General features: G+C 45.7%; 2 protein-coding genes across 8 annotated transcripts in view; one reads left to right on the forward strand and one right to left on the reverse strand.

Moving 5' to 3' along the window:
* Positions 1–9,228: 9,228 nt before the first annotated feature.
* lrp8 (low density lipoprotein receptor-related protein 8, apolipoprotein e receptor) overlaps positions 9,229–25,862 on the reverse strand; it is a 144,662-nt gene continuing 128,028 nt past the window's right edge. For 2 of the 7 annotated variants that reach the window (XM_042057242.1, XM_042057240.1), the window contains exons 12-19: positions 24,836–24,954; positions 23,601–23,734; positions 20,810–20,951; positions 19,479–19,631; positions 15,823–16,125; positions 12,571–12,639; positions 10,897–11,084; positions 9,229–9,310 (exon numbers count right to left, since the gene is read on the reverse strand). In XM_042057242.1, coding sequence (XP_041913176.1) covers positions 9,272–9,310; positions 10,897–11,084; positions 12,571–12,639; positions 15,823–16,125; positions 19,479–19,631; positions 20,810–20,951; positions 23,601–23,734; positions 24,836–24,954 — 1,147 coding nt within the window. In that variant the 3' untranslated portion in view covers positions 9,229–9,271. Of the gene's footprint in view, positions 9,311–10,692; positions 11,085–12,570; positions 12,640–15,822; positions 16,126–19,478; positions 19,632–20,809; positions 20,952–23,600; positions 23,735–24,835; positions 24,955–25,862 lie in introns of those variants that run through there. The other 5 variants (XM_042057243.1, XM_042057238.1, XM_042057239.1 and 2 more) reach the window with 3 other exon arrangements.
* On the forward strand, positions 16,742–18,933 carry LOC121678060. The gene is made up of 4 exons (XM_042057244.1): positions 16,742–16,834; positions 17,001–17,624; positions 17,791–18,225; positions 18,333–18,933. Exons 1-4 carry the CDS (start codon positions 16,826–16,828, stop codon positions 18,819–18,821), a joined length of 1,557 nt encoding a protein of 518 aa, XP_041913178.1. The 5' UTR covers positions 16,742–16,825; the 3' UTR covers positions 18,822–18,933.

The following is a 25,862-nucleotide window of genomic DNA, read 5'->3' on the forward strand; positions in this document are numbered from 1 at the left end:
GGTTTTGTTCAAGATGTCTTGAATCTTTTGTTCAGATAATTGCTGTTTACAGTACACTGGAAGGTTTTGTCACCAAATCCGGTACAAACAGCAAGTGTCCCTGTTACTGAATCAGTATGAATATTACACTTATTCCTTACACACATCTATAAAAAGCAATATATAGCTAATATATACTGTTGGCTAGTGAGGTACAGCTGTGTGCAGAATAATAGCAGTGTCCAGTTTCCTTTACAGAAAGTGAAGAAAAGGTAATGTTAGGCTGTTCAAAAAAATCCTATGACACATTTGATACTACTTTTTTGTTAATATTATTGGACAACCTCTGTTTGTCTCCATCCATAGACCATGGCAACTCAAAAGGGTCAGGGGGATCTGTTCGGCCACTAGATGACCAGCCTGAGCCCACTATTAGTCCAACCCAATGAGGTACCTCAGTTCGACAAACTAGTTACTACAGCTACTGGGCTCATGAAGGTGACCAAATCTACACCAACAAAAATGAGGCTTTGTCCTGCCCTTGGGAACCTGTCTGGCCAGTATTCAGTCCTGTGTGACTGCATTTCTGGCGTCAGTGGGACAAGGACAAAACTCAGACGGAGTGTTCAGCTTTTAGAATACAATGACCTGGCCAACCCAATCAGCCTAGCCACAGACTCCATTCTGTTCCCACCCTGTCTTTGTCCCCCTTCATATCAGGACCCCTAGAGTGCTGCCTCCACTCTGGCCCTTAGGGATCTCCCCACCCCACTGTCCCTTGACTGGAAAAGCTCTGCCTCTGTCTCATTAGCACAGAATCGGTAATACTATGCCTATCCTCTCCTGCCTCTGCAGGGCGCATGTCCAGGTCTCAATAATGAGAGCTTGTGTTGACCGATATTTCTTCAACCTTTTGATGGTCTGACGGAGACAGCCATGTCAAAATGTTAATCTGTATGCACTAGTAAAGGCTGGAAATCTAATCATTCTGGTCCATTTTCTTTTCTGCCATCTAAATCTCATAATATTATTGGTGTGACCTTTGTCCCCAAAGCATGTATGAATTTTGCACATTCTTATACTGATTTAGCAGATGAGCAATAGTTCAATTAGATATATTTCAAATTCATATTTAACAACTTATACCCATACTCCAAATACCCTGTATTGTAATTTGTAAGAAAATACTTGAAGAGATATAGAAGGCTTATAAACACACAAAATATAAATTCAAACAAACTTTAATTAACAAGCTTATAGGACTACTAAATGTAGGCCATCATAATATTTGGCTAGATGCTTTGACATATCCTGTTGGATCCAGCTTGCTCTCTGTGAAATTAGCTTTCCTCATAACCAGAAACCCAAGGAAATTGGTTGCTTTTGGCCTTGAAGCTAAATGTCTTAAGAACTAAATGAAAAGAGTGTGTGTTGTTTTGAAGAATATGTTGTCTTGTACTTCTTTAAAAGTATTGATACATTCATCTGAAGTGAAAAGCCAGGAAAGAGAGTAGATAAAAGAATAATAGAAGACAAACTAAGGACCTTAGTTCTCATAGCTAGCTTAGCTTAACACCAGCATTTAATCAAATTAATTGCATCAATGGCATCAACACAGTAACCTGACTCTCGACAGATGAATTTCGTTCTGCCTAGCTCCACTCATCAGGATGTGAGTGGAGCTAGGCGGAACGAAATTCATCTGGCGAGAGTCAGGTTATCAACACAGAGCATTATGTACAAAATACTAATAAACCTTACATTTCTCCATAAATGTTCCTAACATGGTTTTACATTACTACATTACACATGTAGTTTCTCATTACTTGCATGTAAATTTATGTTCTGTTGTGAGTCTTTTCTGGCTTGACCTGTTTCTATTCGTACCAGCAGATGGCAGTCTTACTCTTTAATTGTGACCGGACCGGCCTGGATGTCATCACCTTCACCTTATTAAAGGAAAAAAAACAGCTTGGATAGTCCAAAAGCTTATCCCCGCCTTATCCCAAACACATCAAGTTTTTAGAACAATACAATGGTTATGGAACTTGGAGCTTGAGTTTTATTTTTTGTTTGCCAACAAAATCGCCCTCCGCAATCAAGGTCTGCACGGGCGATGGGCTCTCATATTGCGCCTCTCTGAGCTCTTCACGGAAGCAGCCTGAGAAATGTGTCTTCCAGGAAACTTCCCCTGGCTGAGAAAATGAGCCTTTCTGAAGACCCCCTGGGGACCTCTAATGTGACTGAATCTTCAACTGACGATGGCTCCAAAAACTGATGTGTGCACATGCAAGCAAGCACACACAAACACACACACACCATCACACACTCCAATACACAATTTTCCAAATACGAAGCTCTCAGCCTCACCCATGAAGCCTTATAGTATTCCGTGCACAGCCATAATGAGTGGCAGCCAGTGCTGTGGGGAGATGGGGGAGGTTACGTCTGATTTGGGAGGGATGTGAGTGAGGCAGTTACAGGAGAGAGGGAGCACACAGGGAACAGCGTCTAAGCGACAGCTCCCGCGCCAATTACTGGGTGATGTGAATCACATCACAGGGGGAATGAAGAGAGAGAGAGAGAGAGAGAGAGAGGGAAGAGAGGGGTGGCAGGGAGGGATGGAGGGGGGCACCGTGAGAGGTCTTAATCTCCCCCTTTTTCCCGTTTTCCTCTGCGGCCTACCCCCGGTGCCCTGTTTGTGGTGCCCGCCCCTGCGTGCCCACAGTGCAGCTCTGCCAGGGGAGGGGGTGTTTTTGAAGGGTTGGGTGAGAAGTAATTAACTCCCCCCAGAACACACACTCTCCCTCTTTCTCTCTCTCACACACACACACACATTGCCTCTCTACACTAAAACTTGCCATAAGAGGCTACTCTACTCTGGGCCTTCATAGTAGAGGGCATTGCATACTACATATTCATTGTGGTCACTGTTTGCTTAGGGTGCATGCTAAATGGCATTAATAATGCCCAAATAAAGAGAGGGGATGGAGGAATTCTGCCGAGGTGGCAAACCTTTCCTCTCCTATCCTCCGTGATAGCACGGATCAGGGCACGGAAACAAATGGGAAATTAATCTTTCATGGACAAGGATGCCAACAAGATTAATATGCTGTTTGAGGATCCTACTGTTTGGTTCTGCCACTGGTAGCATGGGACTGGGGCACTGAGACTCCTGGCCACCAGGGGCAATGGAGGATTCAGGGTAGATCCATTTTAATAGAATGAAATACATCCAATTGCGGAATAAACTAATTTAAGCTGTCCTTTCAGTTACACCCAGGAGAGAATGTTAGATTTGTTGTACTGTTGGTTGGGGACTTCAATAGTGGCCAAACCTCTCAATGGCACATGCCTGTAATCATAACCAACAACCCAGCCTTAATAACACATCCAGGTGTACCTCAACCTAATTCTTATTTTTAACTTCAACGTTGTTGTAAATGCACCTGTTTTAATCATATTGTTTCATTAATGATGATTAAAATAACCTTTTTGGTCAGTTGTGGAATCCTTCCTGTTCCTGAAAAAACATGGAATGATAAATAGCTTTCACATACTTTTGGTGACATCAGATCAGTTCTGACAGGCATAACTACTTCAAAACAATACTGCATGTCACCATTCGGTTTGAGCAGAATGCCATTTCCGTGTGGTGCTGAAGGACACCTTCTGGTAGCAGAGTGAGTTGGGGGGGGGGTCTCTGACCTTGCGGGGTTGCCCCACAACAGCTGCTTTGTCAGGAGTACTGCAGGTGTGTGCAGCAACAAGAGGGGGCCGAGTCATCGCCAGCGTCTAATAAAAAGGTGATTAAAGTGCCGATGAAGTGTTCTCTCTGTGACAACCTACCCAAGATGGTTGCTGCTGTGCCACAGATACACATGATGAAGGGGTGAGGACACCTGTTCAGACAGAGGCATGACATGAGCCCCCCCCCCCCCCCCTGTCCTTTTCATTATCATAACAATGGCAAGGACACACCCTCCTAGACTGGCAACAAGAAGGCAGTCCCAGTAGAAACCGTATCCATCAAAATATCTTGTGCGCCGCTGGGAGTCCGCTGGTGCAGTGCAAATTCAACCACCCCCCCACCCCCACACACACAAACACCCCAGTTAGGCAGGGACAGCTCATAGGATTTCATCAAGTCCAGCACGCTCACAGACAAAGAGCCACCTCATCTCTCCAGGCACAAGAACAGGCGAGGCTCTCCAAGCGGGGAGGCTTGAAGCGTTGCCACAGCAACCACTAAAAGAAATCGAGTCGAGAATGGAGACAAACAGTAGGACACTGGTGATTGGGGATTTTTTTTTTACAATTTAATATATCAATATATAGAGATATTTATGAACAGCTTGATTTCATAGAAATATGAGTGAGACCATTTTGGCATACAGTTCAGATTTTTCCACGTAAGTACAGAATTTTCTAAAGTTAAACGCCCCCCCTCCCCTCATCCCTTCCCCCTTCTAAGAACACACAAAAGAAACAAAAATCACCAACAAATAAAAGAAAAAAGGTAAAATATACATTAACACAAACAAGGCACCAATAAATTAACTGATAACACCTCTTTCAACACGTAACAACAGAATCTATTAAATAGAATTAAATACAGCATAAACATCCTAGAGTCTGCAATGCTTTACGGTTAAAAAAGCAAAACCAAAATTAAAAACAGACAGGAAAGGAATAAAAACACTTTGGCAGATTATTAATTTTTAGTTACAATCAAGTAGTAAAGAAATCCAGTGCTCCTGTGTACAAATAAATTTATATATGGTCTACACTCTGTTTTCTCCTTGAGGCTAATATATACATCTTTTTTACAGAAATGTTTTAAAACATTATCAAAAAGGTCTGCTGTATGAAAACGTATTTACAAATCATGATTCAAAACTATTGGACTGCAACGATCATTCCCAGTCCCCACCCCTTCCCCGCCCCACCCCATGCCAACCCTCGACCACTCTTACGTACTCATCCACACAGTGCAGAAGGCTTCTTGAAAGGTTTGTGCAACAAACAGCGTACAAAATGTCTCCTTTATGGCTGTGGAATGAATGTTAACCAAGAACACTGAATGTCTTCCTCTGGAAAATGATAGCCAATCCCCCCCCCCCCCCCCCCCCCCCCCTTTCCACAGCAGGATCACCCCACCACACACACACACACACTTTCCAATGTTTTCTACTTTTTCTTAAGAAAAAAAGGAGCCTGAACACGTTTTTTTTTGTCTTCAAGTAATACACATCATGGATATAGAATCTAGTTAAATAAAGACAAATAAAGGATGAGTTTCACAGTCACAAAAACACTGAGGAAAAAAATGAACAAATTAAACAAGAGAAACAAAACCAGTAGCAGGAACGTCACTGAGGTTAGCAGAGGAACACCAAACGTTATGGAGCAATCACAAGACGTTCCTTTCCACAGTCCAACAACCCAGCTGCTTGCTTCTCTCAGGGCAGGACACTCAGGAGATGTTGAGGTCAAAGACGTTAGTTTACAGTCCACTTCAGTCCAGCACAGCACAGTCCACTCTGGAGTCTTTGTCCTTCTGGTTTTTCCAGTGTACGTTTATCATTTCGGGGAAAGATAGCCCTTTCAGAAGCACTGTTGATTTCACTTGGAAACAAGGAGTGAGTGAGTGAGTGAGTGAATGAGTGAGTGAGTGAGTGAGTGAGTGAGTGAGTGAGTTAGTGAGAGACTGAGTAAATGAGAGTGAATGATTGAATAAATGAGTACGAGACAGGCAATCAAGAGCACTAACATTAGTAGTGATGGTGGAGAATGATGGAGCAGCATGGCTTAGTCTCTCTAGTCTGAGACAAAGCCTTCAAATGCATAGAGTCACAGTTATATGAGAGGGATGGTCAGCTAGTGTTAGCCAGCTATCACCTACTGAGTGGCAGTAGTATCAGTAACACCTGGCCTAGAGCAACGTCCTAGAGTCTTCTAGAAAGACAGCAACATCAGTAACGTGGTTTAAGCTGCTCAGTTACAGTGAGTTGCACTCCGTTGGAGATGCTCACTCATACTTGAGAAAAATCAATGGAAGTAGAGATTTTCTGCACCTCACAACACGATGATTGAAGGTTTTACATACGCCAGAGGTGCCACAGATACCAGCCACTGAGGCTAACCAGAGAAACAGCCAGATGAAGGAAGAGAAAGAAAGAAAGAGAGAGAGAGAGAGATTGAGAATAAGTGAGAGCTTGTATGAATCATTGCTAGTCTCAACAGAAGACTGCTTGCTCACAGTCAGCTGATTCTGTGAGCACCATAGAAAAGCATACGTTTAAGATAAATGTCAGCCAGACTGGAGATTCATAAAAAATAAAGATAATCTGAAATGACATTTTTATTACAGGCTAACTTCTCTACAGTAGCCTTAGGACCATCCAGCAGTGGCTGTAGGTGATGGAGTCATTGCTTTATGATGTTTCAGCTAACTGCCAAAGACAAGCATTATTCGATTCATACAACACCCCCCTACACTCTCAATATTCCCATGTGATTGCAGCCCAGCATATTGCCTTTCTGAGGCTACTCTCAGATTGGGGTCAGGGCATAACTCAATGCATGATGAATAAGCATTGATGGATTGGCTCAGGACAGACTGCATGTCAGCAGTCCAGAGTAGATGGATGTGTCTGCAGCCACTACCGTGGTGCTGCCACCTATGGTGTCTGAGTGGAAATACACCTTGTCATCTTCCACTGGCACCAGCAAACAAAGAAACCGTGTTAGTGGAAGATGAGGATTTATTTGTGAATGTCTGTTTGTCTGCCACCTAACCTAAACCCTGACTTAAGATCCAGTACAGTAATACACACACACATCCATGTTAATATGCATAAACACACACATGCATGTACACGCATAAACGCGCACGCACGCACGCACGCACACACGCACGCACGCACACACACACACACACACACACACACACAAACACACACACACACACACACACACACACACACACACACACACACACACACACACACACACACAGACACACACACAGACACACACACACACACAGCATGATTTTGCAGCGAACAGTGGCTCCCAGCAAGATGTTTCTGATTTCAGATGAAAGCTTGAGGATACAGTCACAAGTTGCATCACAGAGGAATGCAGCCAAAGCGGAGGCGAACAAAGAAAGCTCTCCAGATGCAAGACCACCCACCCACACGAGCAGGGAAGCGAGTCACCACCACGCAAACACGCACACACACACACGCATGCACACACACACAGAGTCAAATTGAGTCACCGCACGCAGATACTAGAAATTCACTTAGAAACAGCCCCTTTAAAGTAGAACCCACTTGTATCTAGCCTAATCGAGCTGCCACTTATGGATCTGCAATGCCTCCCGGCCTACTGTATGATGCTCTTCCTCCACAGTGCACAAGTGCTCCGGCTAAAGTGAAAGGCAGATATCTATGTGAAGCGAAAGTTCAATTAACGGAACACCATGTTCGGCGTCAGAATGACCCGAGCATAGAGCAGATAAATGACTTCCCATTCATCTTGCCGAGAGGTCCGGACAGCAGCCCCGATCAGCTGGTCTAATCCAGGAAGTCTATATTCAGGACAGGGCTCTCATCTCCGCCTCACAGGAAAGAGCCATGGCACACGGCGTGTGGTCTGAGCAAGCTGTGATCTATGGCCACAATCAATCAGGCCATCAGCGTGCGGCTGAGGTGAAAGCAGAGCCTGTGTGTGCGCTCACAGCAAACAGAAACATGAGAGGCCAGAGATGATCACAGAAAGATTTGCTGTAGTGTGTGTGTGTTTGTATGTGTGAGCAAAAGTTCAGAATAGTGTAGAATGTTCTCAAAATGGGACTAGAAATAGAGAAATCTTAAAGGCTCTGCAGGAAGAAATCATATCAATTTTGTGATATGTATGTACGGACAGCAATATCAGACCATATCCCCTCAAGGTTAAATGGAGCAAGCATGTTTCTTCCTCTTTTTTTGATGAAAGACAGGCTCCCTGGAAGTATGCAAAAAGATACCTGAAGTTCCAGGAAGACTCTGATGATATGTACTTCTACTAGATATTTCTGTTTATTACCATGACATGCCCAGTAAACACTCTCACTAAGCAAACAGCGGACTTGAAAACGTTCCTACTGTACTTCATGCTCGAGAGGCAGTCTCGCTGCACTCTGCTATGGAAGACAATGGAGGAAGAACCAGGTCTAGTCCTGGAGGAGTTATCCAGTTTCAGTCGTAGGTCAAAAAAAGGCCAGAGTTCTTCTTTACTCTTTTATTTTCCAATGTCTCATAACAGGGGCTCCGGATAAACTGTCAATGTACCTCTGTGCTTAATCAGGTTCCTTTGTAGTTGCAGATAGTAGATTACCACCGAATTAATGCAAATCCCACATTCTCACAGATACACACACACACACACACACACACGCACGCACACATACACACACACAAACAGGCTCAGATACTAAACTGTATGACTGGATTACAAAGCCTACCACCCCCCCCCCCCCCCCATCAGCTCCCTCTCCACACAGCACCACCCAAATTCATTATCTAACTTTTGTGTACCTCTGATGCCAGCAGAGCAGATTACCCATAATCCCCTTCCCCCAAGCTCTGCCCTGCTGGGTTCCCCTGGCGATGCCCTCTGGTGTGTGCGGCTATGGGCCTAGCCGTGCCCATACAGATACCCGGGCATCAGCGGGTGCAGGCTTATCATATTTACACCAGTAACGCAACTGATGCCACAAGAGCCATTTAATACAAACATCATTTAAATGCACAAGGCCTAGCCTAGCACAGCTGGAGACTGAAATCTAAAGAGTGTTAGCCGCTGTATGTCATTATGGGGTTAGTCACCAGTAAGCAGCCTGTACCACTACTACTACACAGAAGGGGAAGTAGCACTAGCACTAGGCTAGTTGTTAGCACTAGCACTAGCCGTAGTGGTAGTTAAAGAGGTGGTAGTAGTTGTTGTAGGTCTGAGGTTACTGTGCAGTATGGTATGTTAGGAGAGGCTACTCTCGGAGACGTACCCATGGGCCGGCATTTAAAGGCAGGCCCACCTCCCTCCCCCATCTGGATTGGTTGGTTGGGGTTCGTGGGAGAAACTCACTTGTGTTCTCTTAGAGTGTGTGAGTGTCCCCTGCTCTCTCTCTCTCTCTGGCACCTTGCCGCAGGAGTGGGGTCTCCCCAGGAGACAGAAAGGGGGAGAGAGGGGGGTTGGGGGGGGGGGGGAGGGGAGGGGAGGAGAAGGGAGAGGAGAGGAGAGCACCTCAGGGGAATCCGTCGTCCTCCAGACTGAGCGCCACGCGCTGCAGAGAGCAGATAAAAGACCATTAAACACACGGCATGGATAGAGAGAGAAAAGGAAAGATAGAGAGAAGAAAAAAGAAAAGAAGGAAACAGACAAACAGGGTTCCAGAAAAAAAAGGCAAAGAGAATAAGTGAAGGACAGATGACAGAAAAAAAGACAGACAGTAGGAAAGAATGAGAAAGAGAGAGAGAAGGAGAAAAAGAAGGACATGGAGACAGAAAGAAAGGGCAGACAGCTAGCCTAGCCTACATGCAGATCCTGCTCATCCGTCATGACACACTGATAACACACCCAATCCTGTTAGCACTGGGAGCTGTCCCCTGCCTCAGGCGTCACCCATGTCTCAATCTAACACACGCTGCGAGGCTAGGCCATAGAGACCCTGTGTGTGTTTGCAAATGTGTTTATCCCTGTGTGTGCATGCTTGTGTCTATGTGTTTAGCATTGCATGTACTGTATGTGTGTGTGTGTGTGTGTGTGTGTGTGTGTGTGTGTGTGTGTGTGTAAAATATGTGCCCATCATCTCCCCCATCGAGCTCCAGAGCACATGTGGAGGCGGCGGCATCCCCCCTCTGATCCCCCTCCAGCTCTGTGATGGTCAGCTGCTGCCAGCAACCCGCCGCGACAAAAACCACATCCCGCTCTCATCCTGTCTTTACGGCAATCACCAGCCGTTGCCATGCCAACCCCTTCACAGCTGCTTAACCCCTTCCTCCCTGGCGCTCACTCCCCACTCCTGCTGCTCAAGCTGCTCGGTCGACGACGAGTTCAGAAAACACACAAATAGAACTGATATCTAAATAAATACGAATGCATACTATCATACATAAATAAATCGATTGTCTTGTATTCTAAGGTGCTGGCATCCCTTTGTATTCCTATGCGTAGTTACAGGGTCCTTTTGATAAACAGTCTTAGGGGAGAAACCACTTGAGGAGGGATACCATCCCAATGCCTTTCAAAGGGAAAAGGAGGAGGATAAAGCTAAAAAAAGACTGTGGGAGGACACACAGTCTGTGCCCCGTCACGAGCACAAAAACACACTCTACGCTCCTTTCACTAAAGGAAGGAGACGGTCAAAACACATGGACACAATAACCATGGATGGAAACTGGAGGAATGGGATGGCTGAGGTTATGTGTGTGTAGTGATGCACACATTTCAAATATGTGCATGCTTGTGTGTGCCTGTGTGTGTTTATGTGTGTGTTTGCGCGTGCGTACTGTATGTGTGTGTGTGAATGTGAGTAACGTTATAAGAGTGGGTGTGTGTGTGTGCACAGGCGCACAACAAAAACACGTCCCACATTTTGCTGTGCCACTCTCTAAAGGCACCTCCCCCTCATTATTACCCCTCCTTATTATTACGACCCCCCCCCCCCCCCTCCAAAAAAAATGGTTCTCAATGTTTCCTCCTCGATCCAGTCTCCCCCACTCTCCTCGTCCACACCGCACCTCTCCCGCTTCACTTGGTGCTGGAGAGCATGGGCGCGCCCGAGTACCAGTGCGCGGCCGGGTCGGGCACGGCAGTGCCGCCGCCGCCCAGGGGCAGGGCCAGGAAGGGCTGTCGGGCGCCGCCACTCACTGCGGGGTAGACGTGTCCGATCTGCTCGGTCCGGCCGATGTGGATCTCGTCGTCGTCGTCCTCGGTGGTCTTGCGGTAGACGGGGTTGTCGAAGTTCATGCTCTTGGTGTTCTTCCGCCGCCAGTTGCGCCAGACCAGGTAGCCGCCGGTGCAGAGCAGGCCGATGACCACTGTGGCAAGGATAGGAACTGCATGCGTTTAACACACAGCCGACACACAATGACGGGAGCGTTAACACAGCCAGGGGACAAGGAGCAGCACTTAATGACACACTCAAACACACACACATACGCACACACACACACACACACATACAAACACATAGACACAAACACATTCATACCCACTGATGCATACATACGGACCCACACACCAATGTCTGTATATGTCACAATTATGTACTGAAAGCAGTTATATTGGTGACAACCAAGGTAAACAATATTGAATATGGTATACTTGACAAATGCTTTCAATGCATACTTGGTATACTAGGATGCCAACAGTACATAATGACAGTTAAACATATAAATTGACATACATAAAGACAGACACTAGTGTGTGTGTGTGTATATATATGTTTGCTCACAATTTGACTCACAAAAGGGTAAGCACTGGAAGCCAAGGGACAGACATTAGCGTCCCTGTGAATGTATGTGTGTGTACTGTATGTGTTTGTGCATGTGTGTGTCCATGCATCAGTGTGTGTGTGTGTGTGTGTGTGTGTGTGTGTGTTTCTCTGCACCTCCACATCCGATTGTGCAGCATTGTTATTCAGAAGGACAAGATAACCATGCCTGGCCACTCTGTAGCAGCGATGTGGTCCCCTCCACATTCTTAAACTGCCCAACCGCCTGTGCTATTCCCCTCGTGCTCTCCTTTAATTGGTCTTTTGTTATCGGGGTCACCGGAGAGCATTCTATGGTGTGTGTGTGTGTGTGTGTGTGTGTGTGTTTTTCCGCACCTCCACATCCGCACCGTCAGCATGTAAACACTTCATTTGGGCGCAGCTTTTCGTCTTAATAACAATTTGAAGCCAACGCTATTACAGCGCCACACGCTGAGGGAGACAGAGAGGTGGAGGAGGTGGAGGAGGAGGAGGAGGGTGGAGTCTCTCCAATTTCCTCTAGCAGAAGAGCGATGAGCGCAGGGACTGAATTTCACAGCAGGGTCCACAATTGGATTTGCACAACGCTAATTTGTTTTACCGCTCCGCAATTAAGCGTGTGCGACTGGCGAGAAAAGGGCAAGGTGTTTTCAACTGAACGTTAAACGGCAACGCTACTACACCTGCAATGGCTATGGCACTGCCACTGTCATTATCAACCCATCACTGGGGATGATGAGGTTTTGCTTCTATTTGACCGGCACTATTGTGCGTGTATGAATATGTATATTACCTTTGAGGACAGTGTATATGTGTGTGTGTGTGTGTGTGTGTGTGTGTGTGTGTGTGTGTGTGTGTGTGTGTGTGTGTGTGTGTGCGTGCGTGTACACGTGTGGCATTAGGGGAAGGCATCATGCACGTGGGTTTGGAAGCTCCCGGGCTGCAGCTGAATGAAGATGTCGGGGCCAGTAAGCTGGGCAGCATATGGAGAGGGCAGAGCTGGGCAGCATATGGAGAGGGAGGAGGAGGAGGGGAGGGGGGGGGTACACAGTATGCGCAGCCATACCTACCTATGGGAATGACGATACCCAAAACTGCCACAGTTATGTTGTTGCCTAAAAGGTAGTGCTCGCTCCCAGCTGCGAGAGAGATAAAGAGAGGGATAGAGAGAGAGGAAGAGGGAGGAGAGAGGAGGAGGGGAAGCAAGATAAAGCAGAAGTAAGCGAGAGGGAGAGGAAAAGAGAGAAAAAAATATTGTTCTTTTTTTCCGTCTTTTACTCTCCTTTGTGTCAACAACAGACATGGTTTTGTGATCTGTTTCCACCAGTGATGGCTTTTTTTTTCAATATGGATAAACCACGATAAGTCACGCGGATAACAGATTATAAATTGAAGACACAAGAGAGGAAAATGAAAATGCAGTGGAATACATAAAGAAACAGACAAAGAGTCACGGAGACCTTGCAGACTCAGGTGAAGCCGAAATAGTCATAGTCAGAAAATGAAATCGTTCGATTTGTCTTTAAAAACACACAAATACACATATAAACAAATTCTAAAGAGAAAAAGATGACTATAAAAGGCATGAGCGTTTACAATATGGACTGTAATGACACACATACACAGACAATTAGCTCAACCCAGCCCGTACCACAGGTTTCTGTGGAGCCAAGCCCATCTCCGAATATAAATCCTACCTCAATCTCACAATTAACACAGAGGCCTCCATTAGCGCTACTGTAATTAGAAACTGATAATGGAGTCTTGGTCTGGAGATTAAGAGGGGCGGATAGAGCAAGCCCAGCATACAGATGGAGCTACTGATTACCCACAGAATGCTGAGCACAAAACAAAGGAAACAACAACAATAAAATGGGGGTGGATAATTCCCCCTCCTTTCCAGCCAGAAGAAAGATCTCTCTCAAAATGTAGATAATGCCCCATGAATATTGTATAATTGTACGGTGGTTTCAAGACACGGCAAAAAACAAAAATTTCACACCTCTATTTGACTCAAGCTACATCTTTGCCGTTGGGAAGACTATGGCAAGTTGATGTGGTGCCTCAGATTAGTATTGTCGACATTGCTGACAGATAAAATCAACAAATGAGTCATATCTCCACATGGCCGACAAATCATCGGGGAGCAGATTGTAAAACATTATTAAAATTTGTCCCATGAATAGCGGCAACTTTTTTTTTCCTGTGGCAGGGAAGCACGCTGTTCACAAAACAGATTGGCAGCCTGCGCTCAGAAGATAGGGACTTTCATTTTCAGGTTATTAGGAGTTGTGCTCCGCGACGGTGTACACACACACACACACACACACCATATGATTCATCCTGACAGAATCTCAACCGCCGCCGTTTAATATGGATCTGCCACAACAATGTTCGCAGCGCTGTCAGCTTTCATCTTCAGGGTGCCACACACACACACACACACACACACACACACATGGTTCTCCTGTGCTGATGGGGATGTAATGCACCTGGTGCTGCTGATGTTGGCAAACTCGGAAATAGAGAGAAAGGGGGGAAAATCCAAGGCACAAGTCGACACACGATTACGGATAACATGCAGCTGGATAAAAAGCCGGGTCCCATCTCCCCCACTAAACCTCCACAATCTCTTTTTTGTGCCGTAATGCCTGAAAGAGGCACCAAGTCCGTCAGACATGCACTTGCTTCTTCTGTGGGCTGTGAGTGCTGCCCTCAATGGCCTCTCTCTGCCTCTTCCTCTCTCTTTCCCTCTCTTCTCTCGCACACACATATACACATGCACTCGTTTTTTTTCTCTCCCTCTGACACACAGGCTCTCTCTTGCTCCTCTGCTTCCCACTCATCCTCCCTCTTCATCCAGAAGCTCTTTCACATCGGCCCTCGGAGTCACTGGTGGGTTCTTGTTGGCAGCCACAGCGCCTGCCCACACAGCATTCATCTTTCAGTGGCACACAGTTTTTAGTTTTATCTAATAGAAAGTTCCAGCACCTCATATACGATGACAAGAGGAAGGCATCAATATTTAAGAGCCCTTATTTATGCCTCTGCTCCCATCGGAAGGCCTGAGAACGTTCCGGCACACTCTTCTGGTTCGGCTTTTCCCAGCTTTGACCTGTTTCCCTGGTACCACGTGAGTTGATGGGCCTGTGCTCATCAAGAACCTTAGGGTTCTAGCTTGGAACATTTCCAGACTTCTACATGAATGTTGAATGTTATTCCTCATTTTCAATGTTATTCCTTATGTTGTGGGTTGCTTTGGATAAAAGAATCTGCTAAATGAATAAATCTAAATGCAGATGCAAATGTTCTACATAATAACGAGCAAAACATTGCTGTGCTTTCAGATAGCTACAGTATACAAATAGGCCGATTGAAAGCCAGCCAGGCAAAGAGACAGACCCCTAGATGCAAACATCTCCGAAACAGAGGAAGACAGACAAAGAAAACAAGAAAGGAACAACTGGTGGAGCAAAAAATGAATAAAAGAAAGTCCCAGACATGAGAGAGGCAGGCTGCCCAGTAGCACCTTCCAGCAGCTGCTCCCCACCCAGCCCCAGCTCACTCCAGGGCCCTGACCGGGGGGCTCGCTGCCCAGCCTCGGCGTCTGTCCTCCCACTGACCCTAAGGCCGGCTCAGAGAGATGAAAGTAGGATGCTCATAGGGGTGAACTACGCGAGCAGATTCAGGAGCGGTCCAACACTTCGGCTGTCTCCGAAGCAGACCTGAAGTTTACTTTTAAATGTTATTTGGCAGTTTGAAGTTGAAGATACAGCGTCTGAGATTAAGATTAAGAAAGGAGAAAGAGGGAGAGGACAGGAATTGAAAAGGACCACATTGTGTCTGTGCTGCTGCAGCAGAGAGAAATGTTAGTGGATTAATCACACTGACACACACAACCTCTCTGACCAGCAGGAGTGCCCAGAGGTGGAGGTGCTCAGGTCCAGACAGTTTAAGTACTCCACTCCGAGCTGACTGGTTCCACTCTCATTAATTCTACCTTTTAAAAGAGCTCTGCTTATTAACGAGTCCATCAGAGTTACAAACACAGTGGAGGGAGCACTTCTACTGTCGCAACCTGCCATGTCCACCATGTGTCTGGATACCCAAAAGCTCACTGCACTCCAGCCACAACAAATGCACACAATGCCCTCATTATAGCTCTCACTGCAACACGCTGCACACACACATACGCATGCAAGCACGCACGCACACACACACACACACACACACACACACACACACACACACACACACACACACACACACACACACACACACACACACACACACACACACAGATTGACACAGAGAACACTCACCCCGGTGTGACAGGTTGGCATTCACCCTCTGAACATTGTTGCTACTGCTGCTGCTACTGGTACTGCTAGAGGTGGTGCTGATGGTGGTGGATGGAGAGCTGTGGTGCACAGGTGGTGGGGCTGTTGTGGAGGCTGTCGTGGATCTGGTGGTGGTGGTCGTCGAGGAGGTGTATGTGATGTATGTCGTGGATGGCGTAGTTGTGGTGGTGGAGGAGGCTGTTGCTGGGGTGGTGGTGCTGGTTGTTGGCAGGGTTGTAGTGGTTGTGGTCGTCGGAGCTGCTGTTGTGGTTTTGGGTCTGACCACTAGAGAGAGGGATAAAAAACAAATAGAGAGAAAGAGAGAGAGAGAGAGAGAGAGAGAGAGAGAGAGAGAGAGAGAGAGATGCAATGATTAAAAAAAAGAGAGAGGTTTAGGACACACAGGATGCAAGAATGAAAAAATCTCCAGGCAAGGAAGAGTGTTTCTCAGCTGCAGAGTGTGGAGACAGATTATCGAGTGCTAAGTCTGGCCTGAGGAGATGGGGATAAGGAAGCGAGTGCTTAGGAAGTCTGTGTAGACACCTGCAAATATCTACTGAATGAGAGCTAGTGCAATGCACAACTGTCAAGGTTTTCTCCATGTAACAGTGAATTTATGTGCCGTGTCTGTGTGTTTGTTAGCATGTGTGTGTATGTTCAATATTAATTATGGTTTTGTTAACATAAAACTCATTCTGATTCATTTCTGCAACTAGGCTATAACTAGGCTATAAGCTGACTATCTGTTCATATAAAATCTACAGGAAATGTTATCTGTTCAAATAAAAACTACAGAAAGCATCACAAACATTCTGAGTAGCCAGGTGAAGATTCTAAGTGAAATCACATACCCTTAGAACCTTCACCATTGGTAACCTAACCCAAACATAACTTGGAATCTTCACTTTCTATGAAATATTGCTCACAGAAACTGATTGCTCTTCAATATTTGACATTTTATTCATCAATTTCTTGACCAATCGCTATGGAACAGGTAAGAAATTATTCAATATGGCCCTTGTAACACTTCTGATGGAATTCATCTTTTTTGTACGTTTAGAATTTTTTTAAATGTCAAATTAAGCCACTGGAAGACTCATTTAAGTATAAAGGTAAATCCACCTCTGACACATATGGATAACATTACCTTTATATTACAGGGCAGCACAGGGCGAGCCCCGAATGCCTCCTACAGCCTTAGAAGACAAGTCATACCATCTAAACGTTTTGAGGATTTTTATCTGGAGAAACCACCCCTCTCTAAGAAGAAAGATCTTCAGACTGGGGAGAAATTGACCTGGAAGAGTGAGGAAGGCTCTGCCTCCAGCTCCACCCAGTGTCCTCTCCCTATGCCCATCTTATCTGGGGATACCCTCAGCTGTGGTGACAACTCTTCAACTCTGCCCCAAAACTTTCCTGGATCCTCACTGCCAGTTGAAAATGTATGTGAAAGTACCTGCCAGGTCTCTGGACCTACTTTGTCCACCATTTCAGAGGCTTCTGAGTGTGTGGGTCGCAGAAAGAAACAGGCTAAGCCTTGTCGGGTGGGGCCTTGCAAAGATCAGGCTGAACAAGCCCTGGAAATCCGCAATGCGCCCCCGGTGTTCAAGCTTTGGTCTCCTGTGCAGAAGAGTGTGGGGTGTCTCCCTTTAGCCTGTCAGAGTCAGAGTGAGCATAAGCTGAGTTCTCAAACTCCAGTGGACTCCTCACCTGACTGTCTGGCCAAGCCCAGGAAGGCCCAAGTCCTGTCCTGCCCTGTCCTGGAATCGTTTACAACACCACGGGTAGAGACACTTTTTTCTATTTCCAATCTGTGATGGAATCACGCATTTGATCATCTTTCTTAAGTGCTTAACTTAAGTGCATTAAAGTTTCAATAACATGCAATGATGTAAGTTTGTATGTACTTGAAAATAACTAGGCCTATACTCTTTTTCTTCCACTATGTAGGTTCCTAAGGTGAAACAGGCAAAGACGGCACCTCAGGGAAACCATGTAAAATGCAATGACCTGAAACAGAGGCAGGAGATAGCAGCTATACTACTGCAATTGGCACAGCAGGTCCCTGCCTTGGTTCCAGAGGTCGGCTGCACCATCAACCTTCTGCAGGAACTTCACCTGATTCAGGAGTACAGCTCCAAATGGAGCCAAAACCTCCCCCATTCAAAGAAAGAAACCTCTGTGAAGGCACGTGCCCGTAAAGAGGCAAACAGTGAAAGTAAGGGATGCCTCAAGAAGCACCACTCCACTGGGAAACATGGCCAGAAGAGAAAGCATCTCAGCTCTCTGGACTCTGGCCCAGTGATGGGACCTGAGTGGAGGGCAGCTAGGGACAGAGAGGACATGTTCTTCCCCCACTTGGAAGATTCTTCTCTCATGGCAGAGGTACAACAAAATTCTACCCTAACTACATTAGCATTATTATAAGCATTTGTATTTTGGGTTAATTCTCTTAAATCAAATTACTGTCATATTTAATTTGACCTGGACAGGCCAAAGAGAGGAAAAGGAGGGAGATGGCTCAGGAAAGCAGCCTTTGCCAGATGGCTGAGCCCTTGGAGGAGAGGTACATCAAAAATGCTGCTGTTCTCCCAGACCTCCGCCCGCTGCCACCTGTGGCTCCCTCATCGGCTCAGAGCAGCTCCCTTCTCTCTGCAGCCCTCAGCGAGCCTCTGCTGATACACGGCCACACTGTGGTGGACTACCAGGCCATCTACCACTCGGTGGTGGACCCCATGCTAAAGACCAAGTCTGGGAATGCCCGCCAGTACAACCTGGGGATGGGCCGAGCAATCAAGCAGCGTCTGTGGGAGAGGAAGTCCTGCCCCACCCTGGTGGAGACGGTGGACGCCGATGGACAAGTGCACATCACCGAGTCCTTCAGCACGCCCACCCTAAAGTCCTATGCTCCACAGATTGATGTGGACATTAGTGGGGAGCCCCTGCCCGAGCAGCCAAAGAGGAAGAGGGCCAGGCACTGACTTCAAGAGACAGTTAGCATTGACTGCTTACTGGTCACTGACCCTTTTATTAACCCATTTTTATCCATTTTAATTTTATTATTAAATATAATAAACTTTATATTAACCGCTACTTTAATTTTATCATTCATTTAAAAGTTTTTTTTTTTTTTTCATTTTACACAATACAATGCACACATTCAACTTGAAAGCCAAACAAAATGTACAAAGAATTAGTTGTAGACTGGTTGCTCTGGTATTGCACTTCACCCTCAAACAAAGAAAAAAAGTGAGTGAAGACAATGAGCCCAATAGGGGTATGACCCCAATTGGAGAATGGACTTTATATGGAAAAAGGCAGTGGTGTCTTTCAGGTGCTGACTTCATGAAATAGCAGCGTTGACTGCTTACTGGTCACTGCTACAATTTTAAAGTGTCACTACATTATTATTGTTCAACTTATGTCAACTTGTAACTAATACATCTCCTTTTTAAAATGTTTCTGTTTTTTAAAGTAAATATATGAAACATTACATTAGGCAGTACTTCTATTGTGTCACTCATGTCAATCTTTTTTACTTGACATATTATTGCACACATTCATCTTGAAGTCCAAACAATTCAAACTGTAAAGTGTGTTTTTGAGTGTATGTCTAGCTATGAGAGGTGTGATGCTACCTATGATGCAGCGGCGCATGTCAGGTCCCAGTTCCATGCTGTTGGGGCAGGCGCAGGTGTACTTGGGCGAGTGGTCGGTGATCTGAGGCGCCTTCAGACACAGGTACTCACAGCCTCCGTTTGGCAGGCTGCCCATGTTACAGCTGTCTTGCACTGGGGAAACATTAAAATGAACGTTGGCATTAGCAGGACTTGACCTTAGGGTGAGTGGGGTGCACAGGAGTGCTTTGTGTAGTTATCCTAGCAGCTAAATTGGTGCTAAGAAAATGAATTGTTACAGGAACTCTTCATTTAACTGAGATCCTCTGAAAAAGCTAGTGTCTCAAAAGTGTAAGATGCCTTTTATGTTTATCGTTGCGTGGCATGATGGATTATATATCTCTCTTTTAGGAGGATGTTGCAAAACCTTTCAGGTAGTTGCAATACCCGTCTCCGGGCTTGTGGCGAGACAGCGAACAAACCTGAGCTTTTAAGATCAGCACATAAAGAAAAGGAGATGACTGCCTGCATGCTAACATTCTTTTATACACCCACACAAGGGAAGAGAACAAAATCAAAAAGAGAACAAAGGATGAAATAAAAATGGCATCTGGAAAGTGTTATGTTGCCTCAGACTCTGGACACAAAGTGGCTCCAGACATTACAGCAAAGATGTTAACAACACTGAATGGCGATGTCATCAGCCTTATGGATTTAGCATGACTGCCAATTAAATAATGCTACCTTCCAGGGCCTTCTTTATGTGTGTGCTGTGATTTAGAGAAGGGAAAGTGATGAGGTGTGCGTTCTGCATGCAGCTCCTCCTCAGGTTAGGGATTTTCCCAGCACAGAGGCCAAGTTCATTCACATAATATTTCAGCGCTAGCTGATTTTGCGTGCTCACAGTAGCTCCTCATGGAGATGGCTTTAACGCTGCGATTTATCCTTTGGCAGAGCTGTTTACTTATTAATGTGGGAGCGCGCAATTAACTTTCCACCACTGGGGCCGAGGCGCTCATCTTTTCTTGTGATGAGGGGAAGAAAACAAAACATCAAATCCCAGCCCTCTCCCAATTCTCTTCCTCTCCTATTGTTAAAATACACACATATACGCTTGCTTGCTCTCTCTCTCTCTCTCTCTTACACACACACACACACAATATTATGCATATTAAATTCCTGCTGGTAGTGAAGGTATTCTTCATACTTGTATTTGTGTACTGTGTGTGTATATGTGTGTGTGTGTGTGTGTGTGTGTGTGTGTGTGTGTGTGTGTGTGTGTGTGTGTGTGTGTGCATGTGTGTGTGTGTGCATGTGTATTTCCTGCACTCAAGTCAATGAGCAAGCCTCACCTTTGGGCTGTCTGAGCTCATGGAAAACGACCAGAGCCAGTGGGTTGTTGAGGTGCTGGGCCAGTGTAGCCATATCATGGCCTGTGTGACGGTTGGCGCTGTAGATGGCCTCATCATCCAGGTCTGTCCAGTACACGAGGTCCTGCAAGGGCACATGGGACAACATCAGTCCTCCAAGCTCTCAGCTCGCCTTTGTTTGAAGGCCCACTAGCCAGAGCAGAGGTCAGGAGGAGGCGAGCAATAAACAAACCCAGCGTTGGGTTTGTTTGCCGGCCACAGCAGGAGTATAAAGAAGGAGTAGGCAAACGGAGCGAGACGGACTCCCTACAGCCCCAGCTGTCCATTACGAGTCCGGCAGAAGAAACCCAGAGATCTCTGTGGAGTGAGTCTGATGAGAGACGAATGGAGTTCTCGTATTGGCCAGCCGATCGTTCGGCTCTAATTGGGACCCGGGCGGGCAGGCCCATCTAACCTCTGAATTAAAGCTGTCTTCTGGGAGGGTGCAGAGTGGGAGACAACATTGAGAATAAACAGGTGCTCATTCTCTGTCCTTCACTATTCATTCTCTCTCTCTCTCATTCTCTCTCTCTTTCTCTCACTCCTGATGCCTTCTTATCAGCATCTGAAGCAATAGCTCATCCGTTGCCATGGCAACCCAAGTTTCATTGGCAATGAGTTGACACAAAAGGAAAGACTGATAGGGAAAATCAGAGAGAGCCATTGAGGGCGAGCGCAGGGACAAAATTGAGAAGGAGACATGACAGATAAAGAGACAGACACAAAGGAAGAGAGGAAGAGAAAAAAGGGACAGAGAGAGAGAGAGAGAGAGAGAGAGAGAGAGAGAGAGAGAGAGAGAGAGAGAGAGAGAGAGAGAGACTGGTGTGGTGTCTGTCACGGTCTCCATTAGAAGGAGCCACCTGTTTACAAAGCCTTCTCCTTCTGAAAGGTCACCAGTATGGCTTCTGTTTGCCTGTCTTGGTTGTCTTATCAGCTCAATCAGTCAGCTCTCTGGCCCCTACGGACACTCACACACACACACACACACACACACACACACACACACACACACACACACACACACACACACACACACACACACACACACACACACACACACACACACACAGACTGTCATAGTTGAGGGATCATCTCTCCCACTGGAACAGTAAGCCGCTATTTTTACACCGAGGCGTCTCCACCCAGTCTTAACCTTTATGCACCTCAAACCCAGAGTAAAGCTGTCAGTCCAGTCCGACTGATGCATGGGGCTCATAGACGTCATAGCAGAAGCAGATGTGCCCCATGTGGCAAAGAGATGGACTGTGATAGCTCTGAACACTCACATGTACTGTCACTTGGAAAAGCTGACATATTTGTCAGTGTTGTTAGCAACGATTATATTAACATTCTTAAATAACGTTGATCAAATAAAGAATCAAACATCAGATTTAAAAGAGAGGGATATGAAGTTGTTTGTTTGTCTGGAGATACCAGGGCTCTGCTTCTCTTTCTGCAGGCTGAGACCTTGAGAGGTAACTTTTCCTCGTCAGCCCACTGCAGTGTCTCCTCCTCTGCAGTGCCTCCCCACCTGTAAGAGCTGCCTCCCAGCAGCAGGAGCACCTCGCAGCTGAGCCTCCGCCAGCGCTCCACTCTCACACAGGGACCACCAGCAGATGAAAACAGCTCTTCCGCAGATGCGTCAATGTGCCCATAGACATAAATGTTTTTTGCTCAGAAAACTCCAATAAATGAAAACAGCCCATCCAGAGATGTGTGAATGTGCCCATAGATATTGTTTTTGCTCAGAAAACTAAAAAAAAAAAAAACACAGAATGGAATCGACAACATTAGTGTCATTTCGGTTTTCTTTTTGACGTCTTTGCTTACCAGCACGTATTCTGCTAACGGGCACATGAATTCTTTATAATATTCTGCGGCCTTGAGATATCTGTATAGTATTTCTTTTTTACCGACACAAACTCTCTGTATCCTGTTCTGCTGTTTTACTCTTGAAGTAACTTTCACAACGTTTTAAACTTTGGCGTAAACGGAATATCTCACCACAGTGCAATGCAGTGTGCTGCATCTACTCCTGGGCTGAACTCACCCACCTGTGAGAATAGTTCCTGCGGCATCCCATCGTTCAAACACCCGACTCATCCACAGAAAAACAAAGAAAAAGAGGAGAAAATGTTGTTTCCTCTACATCCCCCCCCCCCCCCCCCAGGGTAGGAGGCCTGAGCGCGCCCATCGACAGGCCTGTCATGAGGAGCGGTGCTATGATATACGACCCTGGCAGGACCACCGCAGCTGCGTGTGGCGCTGCCCTTCCACACGTCGCACCGTTAAAGGGTTTTTAATTTGGTTTCTGTCTTGGGTGCTGCTTGCCATCCCGCACCATTAATCTCACTGGCTTGTGTGGCTTCCCTGTGGAATGAGGTTTGGTGTGTAAGAGAAGTATGTGTTTTGTGTGTGTGTGTGTGTGTGTGTGTGTGTGTGTGTTTGTCTATGACCACTAAGATTAACTAAAACTAGTACTGAAAAAAAAATCATTAGATAACATAAAAATGAAATAGAAGTTTTCAACAAAACAAAATTAAAACTAAAACAAACAATGCAACGCTCTATATCTGAGATGAAATACAATTGCAGGCCAAATCAGTTTGGCACTGTGGTTGCTATACCACTTTGACCTGTTCTGTTTGTGTGTGTGTGTGTGTGTGTGTGTGTGTGTGTGTGTGTGTGTGTATGGCTTTACAGGTATTGGTGTTTGGAGTAAGAGTGGGCTCACCTCAAACACAGTGAGGGCGAAGGGATGTGGAGACATGGAGGAGGTGAGCACCCGCCTGTTATTGCCATTGAAGTCCACGCTGGAGATGAGGTGCAGCTTGGAGTCCAGCCAGTACAGGCGCCTGCTGGACAAGTCTAAGACACAGGCCAAGTGTCCATAGTCACATAGTCCAGTGATTTGTCAAAGGATAAAACATCAGCTAACTGATGGAGAAATACACAAACAGCCATTGTGGTGGTCAAGAAGCCACCTACAACATTACCATACATGACTCAAAGCTGCTACAGAAAAAAAAACAACTACAGCTAAACATGTATACCGGTAATCTGTTCTATTTTTGCAGGAATCAATACAGAGAGAAAAAAGAAACATTTTCACTGTTGTAAAGTAATGGTGCTTAACAAGAGTCCCCCTCCTCCTACACACTTTCCCTCCTCAAAAATAGATCTGTTTTCATAGCAATGCACTGATGTTCAATTCTCCTTCACCAGGCACCTCTCTTTTTCCTCCCCTTTTCAAGCATGACCACTTCTTAAATGGACTGCTGCTCTTGTGGAGGGGGAGAGAAATGAGGAGAATATTGACAGTATAGCTCATGAAATCCCATTTTAGTTTTTCCCCTAAACTGGCAGCTGATTGAAGAGGTTGGTTTGCTGAGGAGATCCAAACTACACCAAGGGTAGGGTTTTACTGCACTTTTTTTTACCTCTGCCAAGGAGATTCTGTCTTCGGTGTGATCTTATGATTATGCAAAAACTAAAGGTCCAAACTTGCTGGACAAGTGTTGCATGGGTCAAGGAAGAACCCATTACAGTACATTTTGGAGTAGATCCAATTCACTGGATGACCTCCAAGTGCCCTTCTAGTTAACTACTGGCTTTAACAGACTTTTATTTTGTTGCTTATTTTTAACCCGTTCTCTCTATCCATTCTATCTAGCGTGTCTTGCTCTCTCTCTCTCTCTCTCTCTCTCTCTCTCTACCATCTCTGTTCATTCAGCTCTCACATCTCCATTTCCTATTGATTGCACTCTCATAACCTCACATGACCTCTCATGAGACTTCCTTTGCACAAAATATACTAAATATACTAAACGTTTCATGAACACCCTTCTTTCTCTTACTCTCTCTCTCTCTCTCACACACACACACACGCACACACACACACACAGTCACACACACACACACACACACACACACACAAGTTGTAAATTAGACCAAGAAGCCCAAGAATACCAAGAGTTATGCCGTTGGGCCACTCGATTCTCTCAGAGACCAGAACCTGCCGGTCCACTCCATTCATGCCGGCCTTCTCAATTTTGGCGCTGGCCCCCCAGTCTGACCAGTACATGAACCTGCAGAGAAAAGATGGAGGAAGATGGCAGACGATTTAGATCCATGTCATGTTCATCATCACATTGGGTCAATGTCCCAAAAAAAATATTTTGAGGAAGGAAGTTTTCAGAAGCTCCAATTTAAATAGTTCTCTCAATGGACAAGCACATATGGGTGCACCAATATATTATTTAACCATCGGTGACTTAACTTCATGTATTCCCTGTAGCACAATGTCTTTATTTGAAGTAAACCAAGCTCCAACCAAGTGAAGGCAGCCATTTTCACTTTTGGCAAAAGTGAAGATATTAGGAATAAAACCAGATCTTTCATTTTGTGAAACTGATGTAAACACTATTACCAACAGTACCAGTAACCAGAGCCAAGGCTCAAGCAAACTGGCTAGCTATTTCCACTGCATCCTTACTTGCAATAATGTACTGTATTTACATCACAATGTTTCAGTGCTGAGATGTGCTTTGATTTTGGCAAGTTGCTGATATTGAATGCACTCCTTAAACAGGTGATAACTTGAAAGGAGATGAAGTGGCTTAAATTCTGCAATCCCTTGTTGATTTGTAAAAAAAAAGTAGGCCACTGATCCCAATGTACAATTATATCTTGAAAGCCTAGTTGAGGACATGGGAAAACTCAAAGTAATCCTGACACACACACACACACACACACACGTAAGCGCACGCACGCACGCACACACACACACACACACACACACACACACACACACACACACACACACACACACACACACACATTTAACATTCCACTCAACAAGCCCACGGTCCTATTGGGAGTAGTGTTGCCGCACGTGCACTTCATAGGGGCATCTACTCACCCCAGCAAGCACAGCACAGATCGAACAGCAAGCACAGCAGAGACCGCAGACCACAGGCGACAGCTACCTCTCCCA

Source organism: Alosa sapidissima, chromosome 12 (genome assembly GCF_018492685.1).
Source record: "Alosa sapidissima isolate fAloSap1 chromosome 12, fAloSap1.pri, whole genome shotgun sequence".
NCBI classification, from domain to species: domain Eukaryota; kingdom Metazoa; phylum Chordata; class Actinopteri; order Clupeiformes; family Clupeidae; genus Alosa; species Alosa sapidissima.

Coding starts and splice junctions, on each gene's coding strand:
- LOC121678060 (XM_042057244.1), top strand. Junction 17,625..17,790: donor AATCGTTTACAACACCACGG/GTAGAGACACTT, acceptor TCCACTATGTAG/GTTCCTAAGGTGAAACAGGC. Junction 18,226..18,332: donor ATTCTTCTCTCATGGCAGAG/GTACAACAAAAT, acceptor TGACCTGGACAG/GCCAAAGAGAGGAAAAGGAG.